Source organism: Hippocampus bargibanti, linkage group LG18, assembly GCF_051943395.1.
Source record: "Hippocampus bargibanti isolate YZ-2025 linkage group LG18, ASM5194339v1, whole genome shotgun sequence".
Lineage (NCBI taxonomy): Eukaryota > Metazoa > Chordata > Actinopteri > Syngnathiformes > Syngnathidae > Hippocampus > Hippocampus bargibanti.
In genome coordinates, this window is record NC_142751.1 from 837,501 (window position 1) to 857,500 (window position 20,000).

Genomic DNA, 20,000 nt, shown 5'->3' on the forward strand with positions numbered 1-20,000 from the left:
GATGAAAAGGTTTCTTCAGCCGTCATCTGCATGCAAAGAACATAGATGGTTTGAAAGGGGAGTAAAAGAAGCAATTTTCATAAAAAAGGTAAATCCTTCATTAAACTGATATGGAGGGGTGAGGTTCAATTTGGATCATTCGTACAATAGCCTGCTTAGGCAACATAGGTTTGGCAACATTAGTAATGCAGATGAGGTGATACCGGAGGGCAATCAGGCCAGTCGTTAGTCAGGAATGTAGGAAATATCGGTGGGTCCGCAGGGAGTGGTCCTCCCCCAACCTGAGAGTAGAGACCTATCATAGCAGTGTCCGGCGCCACCATGTCTGGACAGTAGGGATATATAAATGGGGCCGATACGACCAGTAAGACTTTAGTTCGCTGAAGAAGCATCTTGGATAAGAAGCGAAACGTCCGACACCTTCAAAAAAGTACAGATGACGGCTGAAGAAACCTTTTCGTCGATGTACCACTGCTGTACGATTGAGAGCTTACACAGACATCTTCTTCTTTTCCTTTCGGCTTTTCCCCTCAGGGGTCGCCACAGCGAATCAATGTCCTCCATCTATCGTGCATCCTCTTCTCTCATACCAGCTACCTTCATGTCCTCTTTGACAACATCCATAAACCTCCTTTTCAGTCTTCCTCTCGGTCTCCTGCCTGGCAGTTCAAGGCTCAGCATCCTTCTTCTGATATAGTCACTCTCTCTCCTCTGGACATGTCCAAACCATCTCAGTCTGGCCTCTCTGACTTTCTCCCCAAAGCCTCTAATATGAGTTGTCCCTCTAATGTACTCATTCCTGATCCTATCCAACCTGGTCACTCCCAAAGAAAACCTCAACATCTTCAGCTCTGCTACCTCCAGCTCTGCTTCCTGTCTTTCCTTTTCTTCAGTGGCACTGTCTCCAGTCCAAACATCATGGCTGGTCTCACCACTGTTTTATACACTTTTCCTTTCATCCAAGCTGAAACCCTTCTATCGCACATCACACCTGACATTTTTCTCCAGCCGCTCCAGCCTGCTTGGACACGCTTCTTCACCTCTTTTCCACACTCTCCATTGCTCTGGACAGTTGACCCCAAGTACTTAAAATCCTCCACCTTCTTTATCTCTATATCTGCGACTGATCTTCATTCCTCTCCTTTCCAGGGCATATCTCCACATCTTTAGTTTCTCCACCACCTGTTCCCTGTTCTCGCTACAGATCACAATGTCATCTGCAAACATCATGGTCCAAGGAGATTCCTGTCTAACATCGTCTGTCAGCCTGTCCATCACCGTAGCAAACAAGAAGGGGCTCAGAGCTTACCCCTGGTGGAGTCCCACCTCCACCTTGAATTCCTCAGTCACACCGACAGCGCACCTCACAACTGTGTTACAGTCATGATACATGTCTTGCACCGCTCTGACATACATTTCTGTCACTCCAGACTTCCTCATGCAATACCACAGCTCTTTGTCATACGCTTTCTCCAGATCTACAAAGACACAATGCAATTCCTTCTGACCTTCTCTGTACTTCTCTATCAGCATTCTTATAGCAAACACTGCATCTGTCGTACTCTTTTTTGGCATGAAGCCATACTGCTGCTCACAAATGTTCACTTCTGCTCCTAGTCTAGCTTCAACTACCCTTTCCCCAAGTTTGAGAGCTTACACAGACATAACAAAACAAAATAAAATAAAATAAAATAGTCACATAAAATATCCTAAAATAAAGCAATAAAGGGGCGGCCCGGTAGTCGAGTGGTTAGCACACCGGCTTCACAGTGCAGAGGTCGCCGGTTCGCGTCCCGGTCCGGCCTCCCTGTGTGGAGTTTGCATGTTCTCCCCGGACCTGCGTGGGTTTTCTCCGGGTCCTCCGGTTTCCTCCCACACTCCAAAAACATGCATGGCAGGCAGATTGACCACTCCAAATTGTCCCTAGTGTGACTGTGAGAGTGACTGTTGTATGTCTTTGTATGCCCTGCGATTGGCTGGCAACCGATTCAGGGTGTCCCCCGCCTCGTGCCCGAAGACAGCTGAGATAGGCTCCCGCGACCCTAATGAGGAATAAGCGGTACGGAAAATGAGATGAGAGAGATAAAGCAATAAAGTAATGTAATGTATGTATAATAAAGTAAATAAAATAAAGCATAAAAAAAGAAACGTCATTTTTGCCAATGACTCACGGATTTGTTTGTCCGAAGATGAACATGGAACTATAAGGGAGGATCTCCCGAGGCCGATTGGTGGCGTCTTCGTCATCTTCCAGAGCTTTCTTCTCCTCGCTGGTGCCAAAGATGCCACTCTCAACGTTGTTCACTGGTAAAAAAAAATGGGGGATTTGTGCCAATCGAACAACATGCTACGACATTAGCATCCAGCAGCAGTGTGAATCTCCGTGTGACAAACAACGTGATTTGAAAAATGGCCGTCGAATGATGCGGTGAAGTTTGCGCTCACCCGGTATGACGGTGGTCTCTCCAGGGGGGGCCGTGACGGTGACGGGGATGTGAATGGTGTTGCTGTTCAGGCCGGCCTGGCTGGCCCTGGTGGAATTCTTTTGGTTGTCGGCGTCTTCTTGCTTGTCTCCGACACTCTGAGGACTCGTGGCGAGAACTTCCTCCTCGGCGTCGGACTGCAGATTGCTGCGCAAAGAATCCAAGGGGAGGAGGTGTTTCAGACGTGGGGGTGATCAATCACATTATAGTCGTTAAGCGGACATTTTGGCCATTTCTCAGGTGCTGGGTTTCGGAATTTTTATTTCATATGAATGGTAAAGATAGATATACAAAGAAAGTAGCCAGATGAGGTGGCTCGGGCATCTGATTAGGATGCCTCCCCGGTGTTCCGGGCGTGCCCCACTGTTAAAAGACCCCGGGGATGACCCAGGACACCCTGGAGAGACTATGTCTGCCAGATCTGCCAGAAAGAGCTGGAAGAAGTGGCTCGTGGGGGGACAAGTCTGGGCTTCCCTATTGAAGACGATGGTTGGATGGAGGGTAAAGCTGTCGTGGACGTGTTGCCCACGCCCCCTCCCACCACAAGTGGTATTTAATGCAATCTCCAAAAAATCCTCCATGAAGACTGTCCCATTTTCCCACGCCGATTCTTACCTGGAATTTTTCTTGCATTTTTGGTTTTCGTCCGCATCCAAAGTGGACTGCGCTCTGACCAATCGAGAGCAAGGCGTTTTCCTCTCTCCGCCGCCTTGGCCGGCCCTCCCCCGGCCCCTTCGCTCTCCGTGGGCCCCGTTGGTCAAGGTCCCGTTGTCCTCTTTGGGTGTACGGTGCGAGTGATGGTGGCGACGGCCTCTTTCGTCGCCCCCCGCCCGTACGTCGGAGGCGTCCTCTTCGGGTGAGCCGGCGCACCGGTGCCGGCGCCGCCTCTCGTCCCGGCCGTGGCCGCCGCCGCCCTCCCCCCTCCTCTCCTTGGTCTGAGCGCCGTTACCGTTGTGATCTTTACTCCGGCTGTGATGGGTATGGTGCCTGGTGGCGCGGCCGTCGCTCCCCTCGCCGTTCTTGTCCCGATGACGGTGGTGCTTCCTGGCGTGCGGGTGGGCGTTCTCCCCCGCGCCGTCCCGTTGTCTTTCCTCGGGAGGTCCGCCGTCCAGATCGCTGTTCCTGGACTCCACCAATAGGGGCCTGTCCAGGTGGGTCTTCATGTCGGGATGGAGATGGAGGACGGAGGACAGTCGTAGACGTTCCTCAGGGTCCAGCTCGTTAAATAAAGCTTCGCTGCTGGCTCTCATGTTGTGACGTCTCAGTTGGTTGGTCCTCTGCTCCCACACGGACATGGACTTTGACGGACGTTGCTGTTCCTTGCTAGACACACACACACACATACAATATGTCAAGGTTATAATGAACTTTGAAGGTTTTCCAGGACAAGGTGTTTGGACAGATTTGTGGTCACCTCCGCTCAGTGCACAAAATGTCCATCATGGTAGCTTTCACTAACCATGATGATGTCATATGCCGAAATGTAAACGTGAAATTGTTACAATGTTTGGCTTTGCTAAAAAAAAAAAACTTATACATCAAACCAGAATGCAATGAAATGAGATCATATCATGGCAATTTTTTTTCTGACGTCAGTGCAGAATATGCGTGTACCCAGGATGCCATAGTCACGAATAAACCAAAGAAAATGGCTGCCGTTTTCATTTTCACCAGCAACGTAAGCGAGATCCACAAAAAAGATTGACAACCACAAAAAACGGAGGTTGGGGGTTGGAGGGTGCGGTACCATTGTTTTGTTTTGCCTCCCATCCATTAGGATTTCTTTTTGGGATCGGACACAACCTTTGCAGACCTGGCATGCCTGTATCCCAAAATGGATGAGTGAACACACAAATGGGTGACTTTTTTTTATAGAAGCTGCTTTTTACATGTTCTTATTTCCATCTAAAAATATGTATAGAAATGATTATAGCATAATAATAATAATAACAAAATAATAATAATAAAATAATAATAATAGTAATAACAATAATAATAATAGCAACAATTCAATAATAATAATAATAATAATAATAATAATAATAATAATAATAACGAAAATAATAACAATAACAATAATAATAATAATAATAATAATAATAATAATAATAATAATAGTTAAACACATAAATAATAAATGTATTACAAAAATAATAAAATAAAATAACCATAAAATACAAAATTAAAAAATAAATAAAATAAAAACATTAACATAAAAGAGAGAAATATACATATTAAAAGAATACAGTACACAATAAAAAATAAAAAAATAGAAAATAAAATAATACAATGATAAAAACATAAATATAAATAAATAAAATACTAAAATAATAAAAATAACAAATAAGAAAAATTAAAAATGAAAAGTCAACATAAAAAAAATAAAAGAAATAAAAATACAAAATACAAAATAAAAGATTTCAATATGAAAAATACAAAACAAAGCATGAAAAATTAAAAATTAAGAAATAAACAAAAAATAAAAAATACAATATACAACATAAAAATGAGGAATCATGATTCATGAATCAGAAATCAGAAATAAGAAAAAAAAAATATGAATCAATTCTTTTGGTATGCCGTGTCTATATAATTTATTTACATGGTCATTTATTGCTTAGTTAAGTTTGCTCCATCCGGTCACCTGTACCTCGAGATTCGTCGGGCAGGGGTTGAGTAGAGACTATAACTCCTAAGAGACAGACAGACAAACAGACAGACAGACAGAAGACACAAAGGAAAAGTTTGCACGCGCACGGATGGGAGCGACAGACACGAGGCTGCATTTTCCGGAAAGGGACAGACAAGGACACCAGGGGACGGGGTCAAATTCTTCTTCTTCTTGTCAGATATTTGGAAGACATATCCGTTTGGATTTTGGGTAAAGAAGAAAAGTAAGCTGCATTATTTAGCCACTCATCAAGTCTGAATGGGGAAGACAGAGAGGAGGGAGGGTGGGTGGGGGGGGGGGGCAATATTGTAACAGAGAGCGATAACTCACAGTGACTGAATGCTGTTGATGGACGACCTGCGAGAGATTGCATCTCGATTTTGCTTTACAAAACTGCACATGCAGAACAAAAAAGAAAAGAACATTCAGAAACAAATTTGAAGGGAAAAGGTGGAACCTCAATCCGTCGTCCGTCCACCTGTTCCCTTCTAATTGACTACCGAGGGACACGTCTGCGCAACTACTGTACTTTGCAACCACCATCACATCATTTTCAAGCAGACATTTTTTTGGGGGGCAGCAGTAAACTGAACCCGAAAACTAATCAAGTTTCACTCCAAAGACATTTTCCATTTTCATTTGTAACTTGAACAATTGAAAGGCTTTTGGAAACATGTCGAGATTGAAATTTGGGATTTTCTCTCTAGAAAATGTCATGCGTGAAACTCCAAACACAAAGGCTTCATTTCAACCGCAAACAGTAGCCGTTGAGCCGGCTCGCCGAGGCGCCGCCGCCCTCGTTAGCAGTCGGGGGAGCAGCACATGCTAATGAGTGACAAAATAACAATGATGACGTCGGAAAGGCGAAAGATGAGCCAGCTTCTTAGCCTTTTGTCCAGCGAGGCTCCGTTTTCAATATTTTCATAAAAAAAGTGATGTAGTCCAAAATATTGCTTGGGGAGCCCATTTAACTCATTCACTGCCAGATGATGCACAAAAATGTGTCCACTGCAGTGCCAACGTTTTTGTCATTGTCACTCGAATTCCAGGACCCAGACAATATTGACTTTTAGAACGTCAATGCAGCGTATCACACTCTTCTCCCATCAGAAAAAAAGAGTTAATTCCTAAATTATATGGGTCTGTAGTTATCTGAGCTTGAAATGGGCGCGATATACAAAATACAATACATCTTGGTTTATGTAGCGCTTCATCAACAGCTAAAACTGGAACAAAGCACTAACATTGAAAAAAGGGAAATGCTGCGCCATTGTGGAAAAACATTGCCAGAGGCCATGGCTGCTGCTTTATCGGCACCCAAGCATGAAAAAAAAAATCTGGAATTGCGATCTACGTCATATTTTAAAATCCCGAATAAATTTGTGAATGGCAGTGAATGAGTTAATTTTTGTTAGATTTTTTTTATTTTATATTTTTAATTTTTTTTGGGGGGGGGAAATAAAGTTCTTTTTTTAAGTAAAGTTATAGGAAAACAATTGGCGACATTGTCATAATGGTCAACAAAACCCTTTCGAATGATTTTTTGCCGACTCTTTTTGGGGTTTTCTGGCTCTGTTTTCCAATCGCTGTTTTTTTTTTCCCGCACAATTAAACGAGACAAACTGGCAAGTACGACTGAATGACCCTTCATTAACTCACCATTGATGGCTATTTCCATACAAAATACATTTGCGCTGTGGTGGCAGTGAATGACTTCATTTTGGGGAGAGAATGAACTACTAATAGAAATGTATATATATATATATATATATACAGTAAAGTCTCGTTATATCGATATCGGTTATATCGATAGTACTGCATATTATGATACTATTTCTATGAACGCAAGGAGAAAATTACATGCGCGCAGGGTCGGATATATCGATAGTCCCGGTTATATCGATATTTTTTCGGACTCCCGAGAATATCGATATAACGAGACTTTACTGTATATATATGCAGCCTGGTAGTCGAGTGGTTAGCACAGCGGCTTTACAGTGCAGAGGTTGCCGTTTCGCGTCCTGGTCCAGCCTCCCTGCGTGGAGTTTGCATGTTCTCCCCGGCCCCGCGTGGGTTTTCTCCGGGTCCTCCGGTTTTCTCCCACACTCCAAAAACATGCGTGGCAGGCAGATTGACAATTCCAAATTGTCCCAAGGTGTAAGAGTGACTGTTGTTCGTCTTTGTGTGCCCTGCGATTAGCTGGGAACCAATTCAGGGTGTCCCCCGCCTCGTGCCCGAAGACAGCTGAGATAGGCTCCAGCAACCCCCGCGACCCTAATGAGAAATAAGCGGTTCGGAAAATGGATGGATATATATATATATATATATATATATATATATATATATATATATATATATATATATATATATATATATATATATATATATATATATATATATATATATAGCTGTCCATCATAGGTGATGATGACGCTTGCTCCCAGGGAGGGGATGTTGGGGATATACCTTATTTTATGTATAATAAATGTGCTATAGTATCATCATTAAAGAAATAAAGTGTACAATAAAGTCATTTTGTGATGGCCGTTAATGGCTTGATGGAATGGAGTGTCCGGTTTCCTCAGCATTAAACACTTGATGAGGAACATAGGCTTCTTTCACCATCTTGAGCACAGGTGTCAGAGTCAAGGCCCGCGGGCCAAATCCGGCCCGCCACATCATTTTTTTCGGCCCGCGAAAGCAAATCAAACTTGATTTGACTCCATGATGATTGCTAAAATCTGAGCCAAAATGTCATATTTTTGGATGTCAACCACAATAAAAGTCATTATTCTTGACTTCAGATTTGAAAATGAGTTATTCATTAATTTGCTGTGTGCTCTATATGTAATATTTGAAGGGATTTAAACATTCTAATGGGTTCCCCAAATTCATAACGGCCCTCGAGAGGAAACCATAACTACAATGTGGCCCGCGACACCCATGATCTTGAGGAATGGTCCCTTTTAGGTGCTTTCTCTGTGATAATTGTATCTAGTTCATCAATTGTGATCTGTTTAGCTGGGTTAATAGCTTTTTGCATCAAGTGTACAGATGACTTGTGCGGGTTTTTGGACCTAATTGATGGGATATTTAACCTTCCAGTCTACACTCTGCTTTTGAACTATCAAAGTTGAAATGGGTCCAAATTTCACTGTTTTCTATCCATTTTCTCACCATTGTACTTGTTTTTTTCCCGTTTTTCTTTTTTTTTGTTTCAAGTTCTGTCCTCTCCCTTTCATGTGTGTGTGTTATCTCAATCTCTCTGTCTGCCTGTCTCTTTAATGTTTAACAACCCCCTCCCCACGCTTTAACCGAAGACGCCATTTTGTTTTTTGGAACGGCCTCACTCTCTCTCTGTCTGGAACCCCATCCCCTACTGCTGCGTTCTTGACCAATCACATGGCTTTAACCGACGACTGGGGGCGGGGAATAGAGGACAAAAAAAGGCTGCTGCCATTTCCTTGTTTGGAGAACACATCACTCATTGTGGCAGCTCCATGTGTATCCCAAAAAATAGTTTGTATGCCAAGGTAAAATTTTCAGAAATGTAACGTTCGTAAACCGAAAAGTTCGTAAGCCAAGGGGTTCGTAAACCGAGGTCCCACTGTGTGTGTATATATATATATATATATATATATATATATATATATATATATATATATATATATATATATATATATATATATATATATATATACAAATCCAATCCAATCCAATATATATATATATATATATATATATATATATATATATATATATATATATATATATATATATATATATATATATATATTGTCACGGTTTGCGAGGTGGTGATGGCGGGTTCGGATCCCAAAAAGCAGGCAGGAGGGAGCAGGAGGATGTTTGACAAATTGTATTAAAATAAAGTCAGCAGGAACAAAATGTAAAACATCAAAATGATCTGAATGGAAAAAATACAAAGTAGCAAAAGAAGACCAAAAGTAAAAGCCCGCCAAGGTTAAACAAACACGTACACGATGCATGCTGCAACCAAGCAGCAAACAAACAATGAATCGGCACCGGATGGTCGTGCCGGGTGTTCTTTTGAATGTCAATGATTAAACGACCAACACCTGCGAGGCTGCAGGCAGGGCTGACGTCGCTACCCGCTGGTCGCCAATCTGACAGACCAGCACCTGTGCATAGGCGGGGCCGACAGCGCCCCGCGTTGGTCGCCAACCAGATCATGACATATATTTAGATGGAGGAAGAAGCTAACAACACAAGCAATGAAAAACAAAATGGCGCGGTGGCGTTTGTGTAAGCGAATGATCGAAGAGGAGAAGGAAAGCGCAGGAAACTTACGCGGCGATTGAGATGTTGGCTGCCGACATGGGGCTGACCTCTTTCACCTCCAGAGCTTTCTGCAGAGCAAGCTTCTTATTGGCTGCTTCCTCCTGTTCTTCTTCATCCTTTCGCCAAGTGGGGGAGAGGAGAATGACCCCACGTCACTTCATGGACCGCGTTAAAATATTCACTCATTCACTGCCAGATGTGAAAAAAATGTAAGTCCTAAATTATATAGGTCTGGAGTTATACGAGCTTGAAATGGGGACGTCTGTACAAAGTACAATACAGTGATCCCTTGGCTTACGAACTTAATTGGTTCCCAGAAAGTGTGTGTAAGGCGAAAAGTGGGATAGCTTTTTGCAGAAAGTGTCTCAAGGTGCTCTGGGTTGTACATCTCAGAAGTTGGGATATTGCAACAGCAACAGATGTAGGCAGACACACAAGAAACTTCTTCATTAATAGTCGGTTCCCTTGCTTGTATGTTCTCTTCAAATTGTACAGATTGCTTGTGCGGGTTATTTTTGGAGCCTGATTGATGGGATATTTTAATCTTGCAGTCTACACTCTGCCTTTGAACTATCAATAAAGTTGAAACGAGTCCAAATTTCACTGTTTTCTATCCATTTTCTCACCATTTCACTTTTGTTTTTTGTTTCAAGCTCTGTCGTCTGCCTTTCGTGTGTGTGTTTCTGTCTCTGGAACCACTCCTTCCGCTCACTGCTGTGTGTGTCCCCTCCCTCTTCTACCACGGATCTTAACCAATCACGTGCGGCTTTAACCGAAGACTGGGGGCGGGGAATAGAGGAGAAAAAAGCCGGCTGCTATTTTAGGAGCTCCAAGAACCGGCTCGTTTGCGAACGATACATCACTCATTGTGGCGCTCCGTGTGTTTCCTGAAAAATAGTTTGTATGTCAAGATTATATTTCCCCCCGAATTTAACGTTTGTAAGGTGAAATGTTCATTAGCTAAAGCGTTCATAAGCCGAGGTATCACTGGACTGAGCGCTAACATGGAAAAAAGGAAATGCTGCCCCTTGTGGAAGGGAAAAACATTGCCAGAGGCCTGAGCGCTTTATTGGCACCCTAACAAGAAAAAACAAAACCCAAACAAATTGGGGAATGGCGCTCTCGGTCATATTTTCAATTCTTGAAAAAATTTGTGAAAGGCACTGAATGAGTTAAAAGACAACGGCGGCCGCTTACCTTTGTGAGCTCCTGCGCATTTGCAAGGTTATCCACGGCGATGGCCAAAAAGACATTGAGGAGGGTGTCTGCGAAACAACGCCACTCAGGAGAAACAAACGCACCAGTTCACCAATTCACGGGTGTTAAAAAAAAACATTAATGGGAAAACTGGCAAAAGTATGGGTGTCGTTGGGGGTGCGAAGTTTTTCCGAGGAGAGGATACAGTTTCCAAACAGCGTCAAGACGATGAAGTAGACGGAAGAGAACATTCCGCGGCGGACGCCTCCTTGTGACTCGATGCCGTGGTACATCACGGCATTCCAGTCCTCCCCGGTTAAAATCTGGGTGAGTCCAGACAATTGCAATCAGGCAGAAGTGAAATGAGCGTGCGACATCGGTCGACGCTTTGTGAATTCATGAAAGGATTAAAACGGAGCAAAAAAAAAAAAGGTTGACGGAGCAATCATTTCTTCTTAATGACATGACTGTTAATCTTCTTGCAGCTTCCATACAGTCTTATATTTGGGTTGTCCCACCTGGAACACCGTGAGGATGGCCGCCGGGAAGGTATCGAAGTTCGTAGTTGGCGTCTCGTCCTCAAAGTTAAATCTAAATCGAAGCAGAAGGACAACACGGATCATCAAGGAGATACTCGCGATATGTTACAAAGTCGTCAAAAATCAAAATCAGCCATCACAGTTGTCGAATTGGGCGATGTGACGATCGACATTGCGATGACGATCTATAGATCCATAGATCAATGGATTGATCGAGCAATTGATCGATAGATCGATTGATTGAGAGACAGATAGATAGGTAGATGGCTCTCGCTGGCTCTAGCTAGTTAATTAGCAGGCTAGCTAATTAACTTGTGAGCAAGCAATCTAGCAATCTAGCAATATAGCAATCTAGCAAGCTAGCAAGATCTATAGATCCATAGTTCGCTAGTTAACTAGCAAGCTAGCTAGATAACAAGCAAGCTCGATACTGTAGATTGATCAATCGATCGATAGATGCAGAGATCCATAGTTTGCTAGTGAACTAGCAAGCTAGCTAGATTACTAGCAAGCTATATATACACACTGTAGTTCAGGGGTGTCAAACATACGGCCCGCGGGCCGGAACCGGCCGCTGCAATTCATGGATTATCCTCTAACGGGCACACTCTTTCCATCAGAGTAGAAGACAAGCCGCATCACTGAGACAGACTGAAAACAGCAGATGGTATCAATGCGCCATCTGCTGCTTGTTACGACGTTGTGAATACCTTGGTCTCTACCTCTCCGCTACACCCTCATTAGCCAAAATGTTGTTATCCATACGGAGAAAAGTAGATAAGGATGTAGAATTTTCAAAGAAAAATGGACCACGTCCTATTTATTTACAGAGATGCACGGAAAATCTTTGTGCTTGGTGTGTTTGCAACAAGTTTTTGTATTGAAGGAAAATAATATTCGACGCCACTACGAGACTCATCACAGCGAAAAAATATGACGGGTTGCAAGGTCAACTGGGAAGAGAAAAGATTAACGAATTGCTGGCGGGTCTGAGGAAACAGCAGTCAACTTTTATCCGGAGCCGAGAAGTCAGTGAAGCAGCGGTAAAAGCCAGCTACCTAATTGCTAGCGAAATAGCATTAGCATCGAAGCCGTATTCCGACGGTGACTTTGTTAAACGATGCATGATGAAGGCGGCTGAACTTGAATGTTCCGAGAAGCGACAAGCTTTTGCCAATATTAGCTTGACGAGGAATGCTATAGCAGAGAGGATTTATTGCATTTTCCGTGGCAATTGACGAGAGCACTGACATCACAGACGTGGCCCGACTGGCCATATTTATTTGAGGAGTTGATGAGACATTGGCTGTTACTGAAGAGTTTCTTGAGTTGGTGCCAATGATGGACACCGCAACAGCCGAGGACATTTTCGGCTCTGTCGTTGCTGCATTGGACAGAGTTGGAGTGGACCGGTCCCGCGCTGTCAGCCTGGCTACAGACGGCGCACCATCCGTGGTCGGAAAGAAAGCAGGTGCCGCAACAAAGTTCAAAGCCAAAGAACAAGCCCTTAATGGAGCAGATCGTTTCTGGACATTTCACTGTATTTTGCACCAGGAGGCATTATGTTGCAAGTCGCTGAAAATGGACCACGTCATGGAGGTGGTTGTTCGCACTGTAAATTTCATCCGGTCCAGAGGTCTGACCCATGGTCAGTTTGACAAACTTCTCAGCGACAGCAACATTACCCACGGCCTGCCATACCACACTGAAGTGAGATGGTTAAGCCGAGGCGCTGTGCTGAGGCATTTCTTAGATCTACCAGAGGAAATCGGACAGTTTATGGAGAAAAAAGGAAAACCGGTGTTGGAATTACAATCTCAGGAATGGCTACGGGACCTTGCATTCTTGGTTGATATTACTGAACACTTGAACAATCTGAACAAAATGTTGCAAGGCTGCAAAAAAAGTTGTCACACAGTTTTCTGACAACATACATGCTGACTTTGTGGGGAAGCATGGCCTGCCACAGGAGGTGCTGCAACATTTCTACACGGCTGTCATCGAATCCATCCTGTGTTCTTCCATCACCGTTTGGTTCGGGGCCGCCACAAAAATGGACAAAATCCGACTTCAACGGACAGTTAGGACGGCGGAAAAAATCATTGGCACCGCCCTACCCACTCTCGAGGACTTGCACACTGCAAGAATCCAAACTAGGGCGCGGAAAATCCTACTGGACCCTCCGCACCCTGCCCACCACCTTTTCCAGCTACTCCCCTCAGGCAGGCGCTACCGATCCATGCGCACCAAATCCAGCAGACATTTAAACAGCTTCTTCCCCCAAGCCATTAACTCTTTGAACAGTAGCCAAAATGGAACTGTATAGTGCCACTTAGCAGTTTTTTTGACAACGATACTAGTGCAGCGTGTTCTACCGGAAACAAATTCCTTGTGTGTTCTACATACTTGGCAATAAAGATGATTCTGATTCTGATTCTGATTCTGAGATGCAACTGGCAAATGGCAACCCTGCTCATTTCCCCCGTCTGAGAGATGTGTGTGTGTGACCAGACCTGATGCGGACATGAAACGGTACAAAGACAACATTGCAGGACTACTGCGGGAGTTTGAGAAACGTTTTCAGGTATTTGGTGAACTTGAGACAGAATTGTCAGTTTTTCGCTCACCTTTCACAGTTAAAGCTTCTGATCTGCCGGTCGAAATTCAGCTAGAGATCATTCATTTGCAGTGTGATGCAGATTTGAAGGGCAACTTTTCCTCTGTAGGTCTGGACAGATTTTCTCAGCATCTACTACCATGGTACCCCAAATTAACAGCCCCGGCTGCTAAAAATTTGTGCATGTTTGGGACAACCTACCTTTGAGAACAAATTTTCTCAGTGATGAATATCAATAAAACAAAAATGCGTTCAAGGCTCACAAACAAGCACTTAAATGACGTTCTGAAAGTGACAGCTAGTCAGGACATGACACCTGGTGTTGATGCACTTGTACAGGCCAAAAGATGCCAAGTTGCAGGAACAAATACAAGTCCAGACTAGACTAACACCTTTAAAATGCTGCCTTAGATACTGTTTGCATTGAAAGAATACAGCTCTGTGAAGATGAATCCTTACTGTGGTGATTTAAAAAATGTGCACTTTAATGTTAGTCAGCAGCTTCAAAACCAAATTTGTGTGATGGAATTCTACTGTTCATACAACCCCATAAATGTTCAGTATGTATTGTATGTGTATGTATGTTTCATGTATGAAGTTTACAGATTTACAGGACAGGTGAACACTTTCTTCATTACGTCTGTGTAAGCTCTCAGTCGTACAGGAGCAGTCCATCGATGAATTGCGCATTGCTGACGAAGTTTCTTGGATAAGAAGCGAAACGTCCGACACCTTCAAAGAAGTAGATGACGGCTGAACAAACCTTTTCATCGACTTTCTTCATGATACATTTAATATCACTCTTCTTAGTTTGTAAGGTGTACGCAGGGATTGCATTTAGATTTTATATGCGTATGAGTAAGTAGTTTAAAAATTCCTTTCTTTAAAAGTCTCATTTAATCTTACAGTGCATGACTATATTTTTCAGTACCAATTAAAGTTTTGTGCCTTTGTACAATCAGTGGGATCAGTTGCAATGCATATTTGTGAATGATAAAAGTAAATTGCACATTTGTCTAAGGAAATATGAGGTGTTTCATGAAATGTTTTGTAAAAGCATAGTTCATTAAATGTCAATATTTTCCTAATGTTCTTGTGTTTCTTTACACCAAAACAAAGGAAAGACATGATATGTTTGTTATTTTTAGCAGAGTATGGTATAATTTTAATGGTCGGCCCACTTGACATCTCCCTAGGCCGTATGGGGCTCACGATGCGATATGAGTTTGACATCACTGCTGTAGATCGATCGATAGATTGATACATCCATAGATCCATAGTTCGCTAGTTAACTAGTGAGCAAGCTAGATTACTAGCAAGCTATATACTGTAGATAAATCTATAGATCGACAGACTGATAGATCCATAGATCAATAGATCATAGATATCGTGATTGAAAGTCTATTTTTTTCCCTGCAGTAGCAGACAGAGAAATGGTTGTCTGGGCGTGTTGCGGACGCAAAAGAAGTCTATCAAAACGAGGAGAGGATGTGGTGCACTTTGATACCGCCGGACCAGTCGGGCCATTAGCACCAAATTGCAGCGAGCATTTTCCTTTCAAGGAGATCATGTCATAAAAGCGTGTTGAGTGCCATAGACACGTCAACCACCTTCCGTCTCGTTTTTGTCCACAAACAACGCATACGGACAAACGGGACGCTATCATGTTGTCTCTGCGCACACTTTGATCCTTTGTCCCCATCTGCGTGATCACGCCATCCTCCGTCACATTCAGTCGCATTTTTGCTGCCCCCGCAGCGACCTCCGACCCCCGCCGCGGCCCCTCCCACTTTCTTGTGGATCGGCGCGTCCACTGCGGGCGTCGGCTTGCTGCGCTTGTCAGTTCTGAGCTCTGTTTACGCCGATAATGGCCAACGGGGGCGCTCATCCAAACACCACCCGCGGAGACTTCATTAAATCCGCTGCGCTAGTCACGTGAATCCCGACCTCCCCGTTTTCCGACACCCTCAGACCTTATTTGACTTTAGGGGACCTTTTGGGTGGAGTTTCTTTTTTCCCCCCCAAGATTTCAGTAACGTACAAAATTTTTGAAAGATGAACAATTAGTTCCTCCCTCCACCTCTGTGCGCCCCCCCTGACAGAGCTTTCAGCTGCTCTGCCCCCAAACTCTGGAACTCACTTCCTCCCAACATTCGTAACATCGATTCTCTTCCCACCTGCAAATCCCATTTCAAAAGCCCCTATTTAAAATTGCATTTTCTGTGTAGCTCTTTCTCTTGTTTTTTATTTATAATTGTATTTCATTTATTGTATTCTATTTGTGATTGTATTTTATTCATTATAGTACCTATGCTTGTCTGTGACTGTAAAATTTCCTTTGAAAGGCGCTTAAAATAAAATGTATTATTATTATTATTATTATTATTATTATTATTACTAGAGATGTGGAGATATGCCCTGGAAAGGAATGAAGATGAAATGAAGATCAGTCGCAGAAAGACAGAATATATGTGTGTGAATAAGAGGGATCCAAGTGCAAGAGTGATGCTACAGGGAGAAGAGATAAAGAAGGTGGAGGACTTTGCGTACTTGGGGTCAACTGTCCAGAGCAATGGAGAGTGTGGAAAAGAGGTGAAGAAGCGTGTCCAGGTAGGCTGGAGCGGCTGGAGAAAAATGTCAGGTGTGATGTGTGATAGAAGGGTTTCAGCTAGGATGAAAGGAAAAGTGTATAAAACCGTGGTGAGACCAGCCATGATGTTTGGACTGGAGACAGTGCCACTGAAGAAAAGACAGGAAGCAGAGCTGGAGGTAGCAGAGCTGAAGATGTTGAGGTTTTCTTTGGGAGTGACCAGGTTGGATAGGATCAGGAATGAGTACAGTAGAGGGACAACTCATATTAGAGGCTTTGGAGACAAAGTCAGACTGAGATGGTTTGGACATGTCCAGAGGAGAGAGACCGACTATATCGGGAAAAGGATGCTGAGCCTTGAGGAAGACCGAAGAGGAGGTTTATGGATGTGGTCAAAGAGGACATGAAGGTAGCTGGTGTGCGAGAAGAGGATGCACAAAACCGGGATAAATGGAGGACATTGATTCGCTGTGGCGACCCCTGAGGGGATAAGCCGAAAGGAAAAGAAGAAGATTATTACTATTATTACTATTATTATTATTATTATTATTATTATTATTATTATTATTATTATGATCATTATTATTATTATTATTGAGTTCATTAGTTTTGTTGTCATTGTTTGGACTTCAAGATGGTGCGCCGAGAGTGCAGCACCTGTATTTTGTTTTTCTATTTCTTTCTTTCCTTTCCTCTTACTATCATCACTTTGCTGCTGTGAAATGTCAATTTCTGCACATAAAAACAAGAAGAAAAGAACTCATTTTCGTAGTTTCTTGCCATTCAGTCTTGTAACTCTGTGTGTTGTATGCATGACAACATCTTTTCATAGCACCGGCTGCATATTTTAATGTCCTTTTGAGTCTCAGCGGGGGAGACGTCCCGCCGCCTCAAGCTGTTTATCTTTTAATTTGCAATTTCACTCGCCCGTTTTCTGCGTGGTGAATTAAAAGAAAGAAAAAGGAAGCATTTGGGAACGCCCGACATCAACTCCTTTATGTGCCTCTATTGTTTTTTGATTTTTTTTTAGAATGCTTTCGGGTGGCTCGGTGGAGCCGGTGGGGACCATGTCGGCCTCACAGTTCAGAATTACCAGGTATGATTCCGCCTTGTGTGGAGTTTCAATGTGCTCACCACGGGCCTGCGTGGGTTTTCTATGGGTATGGTTTCTGCCTATTACATTCCAAAAACATGCATGGTAGGCTAACGGAACAGTCTAAAATGATCTTGAGGTGTTCAGGGTGTTCCCAAAGACTGCTTGAATAGTCTCTCCTGGCCTGGCCGTGAGTTTTTGGGGTATTCTGATTTCTTCATACCTTCCAAAAAATGCATGGTAGGCTAATGGTATACTCTAAAATGATCTCTAGGCATTGAGGGTGTCCCTGGAGACGACTGGAATAGGCTGCCATGGCCTGTGTGTGTTTTTTGGGTGGTATTCTGGTTTCCTCCCACGTTCCAAGAACAAGCATGGTAGCCTAATGGTACACTCTAAAATGATCCATAGGCGTTGAGGGTGTGCCCGAGGACTGCTGGAATAGTCTACCCTGGCCTGCGTGGGTTTTCATTGGGTATTCTGGTTTCTCCCACGTTCCACAAACATGGTAGGTAGGCTAATGGAACACTCTAAAATGATCTCTTGGCGTTCAGGGTGTGCCCGAGGACTGCTGGAATAGTCCACCCTGGCCTGCGTGGGTTTTCATTGGTTATTCTGGTTTCTCCCGCGTTCCAAAAACATGGTAGGTAGTCTAATGGAACACTCTAAAATGATCTCTAAGCATTCAGTCCCTGGAGACTGCTGGAATAGCCTGCCCTGGCCTGTGTGGGTTTTTTGGGGGTATTATGGTTTCCTCCCACGTTCCAAAAACAAGCATGGTTAGCTAATGGTACACTCTAAAATGATCTCTAGGCGTTGAGGGTGAGCCCGAGGACTGCTGGAATAGTCTCTCTTGGCCTGCGTGGGTTTTTTGGGTATTCTGGTTTCCTCCCAAGATTCAAAAACATGATCTCTAGGTGTTCAGGGTGTCCCCAAAGACTGCTGGGATAGTCTCCAGCACATGAGGATACTATTCTGCGTCTGACGATATCCCGAAGCGCCCCCCATGATTCCCCAAAAAACGGAACCGTTGTTCGGATTTAATGCAGCTCGCTGAGTGACCATTATTTTGCGGCTGAAAGTAAAAACAAACAGGTCGCCGCCGCCTGATGCGCTACCCGCCGGCTGAAAACAATCTGTGCGCCTCAGCCTCATCTCACACTTGTCCATCACAAGAGAGCCGCGCGCCGCTAATGATGGCATTGAGTGATATCAAGCTGGGTGCCATGGCAACGCCCGGCTGCTTTTTTAAACACGAGCAAAAGGTTGCTTTACACGGACGAGAGGTGTTAACGGCATACGAATCCCATCAAAGCGGGATGTGGCAACGTATGCGCTAGCTAGCAAGTTAGTGTCTGGTAGCATCGTTGGCAAAACAAATGGCACTTTGCTATTCTGTGTCAGCACGGTCGAACGACCTGCGACAAATGTAGACCTTCCTCATTTCAATGGAATCCTCATTAAGAACATTGAATTTCAACCCCCCCCCCACCCCCAACCGCTAGCAAGTTAGCATCTGTTAGCATCGTTGGCAAAACAAATGGCACTTTGCTATTCTGTGTCAGCACGGTCGAACGACCTGCGACAAATGTAGACCTTCCTCATTTCAATGGAATCCTCATTAAGAACATTGAATTTCAACCCCCCCTCCAACCCCCAACCGCTAGCAAGTTAGCATATGTTAGCATCGTTGGCAAAACAAATGCCACTTTGGTATTCTGGTCTTTGCTGCTTGTAGTCTGACCCTTTCTGAGACTGTACGTCTCTTCAAAAGGATATGAATGCATGATGCTGCTTTTTGAAAAGGTCGTCTGAACAGCATAAAGAAATTTTCCGTCATCATTCGTCTGATGATAACCGGCCACGAAAAATCAAAACAAAGCAAGTGAAGAGGTTTGGAAATGGAGGCAAATTTGGCCCTGCTGTGCATAGCGAAAAGGTCAAAGCCGGAGTGAGGATTGTGATTCATAACAAAATATATATTTCTTCCTTTCTTTCATAAGATACCCGCTCCTTGAAATTCATCCGTAGCATTTTAGCCTGGTACTCGTTTGAGCTAACGATGTGAACTATTGCCATCGTTTCTGCGAAAACAATAGCAGTTTTTCAAGCGCTGTAGCGCTGGAAAAATGAACAGGGAAGGGTGTCTAAAGCCATTTGGATCGTCAGGGCGGAATGCCGGCTACATTTTGAAGCGTTCCCATCATTCGAAAATCCGGGAAACCTTGCTGAGATGGATATCAAGGAGCCACCGTCACCGCTGCTACTTTGCTAGCTTCCCGCTGCGCCAACGTGTCTGGCAGCCAGCGCCACGAGGGGGCCGCGGCTGCAGACAAAGAAGACGGGTCAGCCGGGGGGAAACGGATTGCGGGGAATTTGAGCGCCCATTTACAGTCAGTGTGACAAAGGTGAGGGGGGGATAAGCGGGAGGGGCGGGGGAATTCTCGCACACGAGGCAAATTGTTAGCTAATTGGAACTCGCGCACGTGC

General features: G+C 43.9%; 1 protein-coding gene across 10 annotated transcripts in view; it reads right to left on the reverse strand.

Annotated features, from left to right (window-relative positions):
• cacna1bb (calcium voltage-gated channel subunit alpha1 Bb) overlaps positions 1–20,000 on the reverse strand; it is a 117,150-nt gene that overhangs the window by 46,539 nt on the left and 50,611 nt on the right. For 8 of the 10 annotated variants that reach the window (XM_089020167.1, XM_089020173.1, XM_089020169.1 and 5 more), the window contains 9 exons: positions 11,190–11,262; positions 10,877–10,994; positions 10,672–10,739; positions 9,484–9,590; positions 5,485–5,547; positions 5,134–5,175; positions 3,099–3,806; positions 2,446–2,630; positions 2,172–2,304 (listed from right to left, as the gene is read on the reverse strand). In XM_089020167.1, coding sequence (XP_088876293.1) covers positions 2,172–2,304; positions 2,446–2,630; positions 3,099–3,806; positions 5,134–5,175; positions 5,485–5,547; positions 9,484–9,590; positions 10,672–10,739; positions 10,877–10,994; positions 11,190–11,262 — 1,497 coding nt within the window. The remainder of the gene's footprint in view (positions 1–2,171; positions 2,305–2,445; positions 2,631–3,098; positions 3,807–5,133; positions 5,176–5,484; positions 5,548–9,483; positions 9,591–10,671; positions 10,740–10,876; positions 10,995–11,189; positions 11,263–20,000) is intronic. The other 2 variants (XM_089020168.1, XM_089020170.1) reach the window with 2 other exon arrangements.